Source organism: Rhinichthys klamathensis, unplaced genomic scaffold, assembly GCF_029890125.1.
Source record: "Rhinichthys klamathensis goyatoka isolate OS25496 unplaced genomic scaffold, OSU_Roscu_1.1 h1tg000325l_1, whole genome shotgun sequence".
NCBI lineage: Eukaryota > Metazoa > Chordata > Actinopteri > Cypriniformes > Leuciscidae > Rhinichthys > Rhinichthys klamathensis.
In genome coordinates, this window is record NW_026606840.1 from 1,342,092 (window position 1) to 1,345,025 (window position 2,934).

General features: G+C 46.9%; 1 protein-coding gene across 1 annotated transcript; it reads left to right on the top strand.

Moving 5' to 3' along the window:
* Positions 1 to 425: 425 nt before the first annotated feature.
* pou4f2 (POU class 4 homeobox 2) lies at positions 426 to 2,488 on the top strand. Its single transcript, XM_056271770.1, has 2 exons — positions 426 to 724; positions 1,026 to 2,488. The coding sequence occupies exons 1-2, from the start codon at positions 518 to 520 to the stop codon at positions 1,959 to 1,961; spliced, it is 1,143 nt and encodes a 380-aa protein (XP_056127745.1). The 5' UTR covers positions 426 to 517; the 3' UTR covers positions 1,962 to 2,488.
* The last annotated feature ends 446 nt before the right edge of the window (positions 2,489 to 2,934 follow it).

Genomic DNA, 2,934 nt, shown 5'->3' on the forward strand with positions numbered 1-2,934 from the left:
TTATCCCATAATCAAATTCAACAAGATTCGGGATAAAGGTTAACGAGCGATATTGTTTTGAGCAACGTCGTTTTGGAGATTTGAGCGAAGAGAAAAGAGGAGAAACTTTTTGCACTCGTTCTAAAAACGTGAGTAAAGACAAACTCACTAAAGGCATCAGATTCCGCTGTGACAAATGTACGATATTTTGTGAGGGCGGAGGAAAATTCTGTGGAGCGTTTTAATAGAGTTGACGTGATCTTTGAAGGAGTTTACCGACAGGTTGCATGGCTTACTGGTGCTCGCGACACATCTCAAGCCACGGCACGCAACGGAGCGACCAGGAGAGCGTTCTCTGAGAGCATTAGGCAGCACTAGATGAGCTATCTAGAGACTTGGTGCATCATCCTCTCCACGTTCGTTGCAGCGCCAGAGACTTGAGGCTTCCGCGCAGCGACTGGGCTTGAACTCCAGTCGAAGAAGAAGAAGGCGGAGTCTTAACTTATTAAAAGGAACTCACCAAGACTCGATCGCAAATATGATGATGATGTCTCTGAACAGCAAGCAGGCTTTCGCCATGACCCACACCAGTTTGGCCGAGGCCAAATACTCCAGTTTGCATTCCTCGTCCTCTTCCACTTTGACTTCCAACGCGCCCTCGTCCTGTTCGTCGTCCAGACACAGCAACACGATCAGCAGCGGCAGCTCCGAGGCGATGCGCCGAGCATGTCTCCCAACCCCACCGGTACGTATTCTGCATAATCACCGCTTAAAGGCACATTTTGACAGCCCACTTTTTCTGCTTGATGTTTTTTTCATGCCTGCACAGCAAATCACCCAACACCTCCATTTCCCCCCCAACTTATGTATTCAGCCGGGTTTGCCTTTCGTATGAATTTTTATGACCTGGGATGTTGCATGTGTCTTGTTTTGTGTGTTCTTTTTTAGGATTCCTTTTTTTTTAATGCTGGAAATGTTTTAAAAGCTCGGAGTGGAGCGCAAATTCCCTGCTGACAGTTATGTGTGCATTCTATTTGCAATTGCAGAGCAATATATTCGGCGGATTGGATGAGAGTTTGTTGGCCCGCGCGGAAGCTCTGGCGGCGGTGGATATAGTCTCGCAGACCAAAAGCCATCATCACCCTCCTCATCACAGCCCCTACAAGCCGGACGCAACCTACCACACCATGAACACGCTTCCGTGCACTTCCTCGTCTTCCTCGTCGTCCGTGCCCATCTCGCACCCGTCAGCTCTCGGGAGCCATCACCACCACCACCACCATCACCACCATCACCAGCCGCATCAGGGACTGGAGGGCGACCTGCTGGACCACATCACCCCGGGACTGGCACTTGCTGGAGCCATGGCCGGGCCAGACGGCTCGGTGGTCTCCACGCCTGCGCACCCTGCCCACATGGCAGGCATGAACCACATGCACCAAGCTGCCATCAACATGGCTCACGCCCATGGGCTGCAATCCCACATGGGCTGCATGAGCGACGTGGATGCAGATCCCAGAGACTTGGAGGCATTCGCTGAGCGCTTTAAACAGCGTCGGATCAAACTCGGCGTGACCCAAGCGGATGTAGGGTCAGCGCTGGCCAACCTGAAGATTCCTGGCGTAGGCTCTTTAAGCCAGAGTACCATCTGCCGGTTTGAATCTCTCACGTTGTCCCACAACAACATGATCGCCCTGAAGCCCATCCTGCAAGCCTGGCTGGAGGAGGCTGAAAAGTCTCACCGGGAGAAGCTGAACAAACCTGAGCTCTTCAACGGGGCCGAGAAGAAGAGGAAGCGGACCTCCATCGCGGCCCCCGAGAAAAGGTCCCTCGAAGCTTATTTTGCTATTCAGCCTCGTCCATCCTCAGAGAAAATCGCAGCCATCGCAGAGAAGCTGGACCTCAAAAAGAACGTTGTGCGAGTTTGGTTTTGCAACCAGAGGCAGAAACAAAAACGCATGAAATACTCGGCCTGCGTCTAGCTCGAGCAGAAGACCAGCACGACGTGTCGAGAGACTCCTAAAACTGTTTAGAGACGATTTGTAAAATATTTCTTATCTCACACCTTTTTCAATCATCAATAACTTGTGCATTGAACCAGAATTTCATGACATTCAAAAGAGACATTTGAAAATACCAAATCACTGTCACGTATTACGCAAAGGGGATGTGGAATCATTTAAAGGATCGTTTGACTGATCAAGTAAGACCATTCGTTTTTCCTCACTTATTCCAGCACACTTTCTATAGCAGAGGAGCGTGACTCTTTAAGCCTCAACCAGACAGACTGCCTGAAGCGAAATAACATATTTTAGTCATTTACCAGAAAGTGTTCTGTATCAAGCTATACACACAACACCAGTAGCCTAATTATAAACTGATCAACCCTAAGGGGAGGGAAACTTCAGGTCAAAAGGGTGACAGTGTCTTGTCAATGTTTTTTATTTGAAATATTTATTTCTCAGTATGTCACGCTTCAATCTGGTGTTACTTCAGGGTTCATTAGAAAAAAAGGACATTACGAATTAACTCCACGAACGATTCTGCAACATTATTAGATAATAACCAACAGCTCCTTGTAAAATATTGATTTAGCTGTCACATGCATAATTTTGTCTGTCGTCTTCTTAATTCCACTTCTGTGATTTTAATAATGATAAACATAGCCTACAATTAGGCAATTGGCGACGAGAATATCCATATATTTTTATTGTGAAAGCATATGGATTTAGGACGTTCATTTGCTTTAACTGACCTCTTAGTTATTAAAATAGAAGATACTGGATATACTGAACACGAGGTGAGGCTCAATTGTTGTTAGTAATGGGATTTGTTCCGCCAAATATCTGTTGCAATACGCCTGCGCTCTGGCTATGTTTCTTATGAACTATTTATCATGTGAGGTAATGTTTACTTCATTACATATTTATTGGGATTCCCTCCACGTTTTTGCTT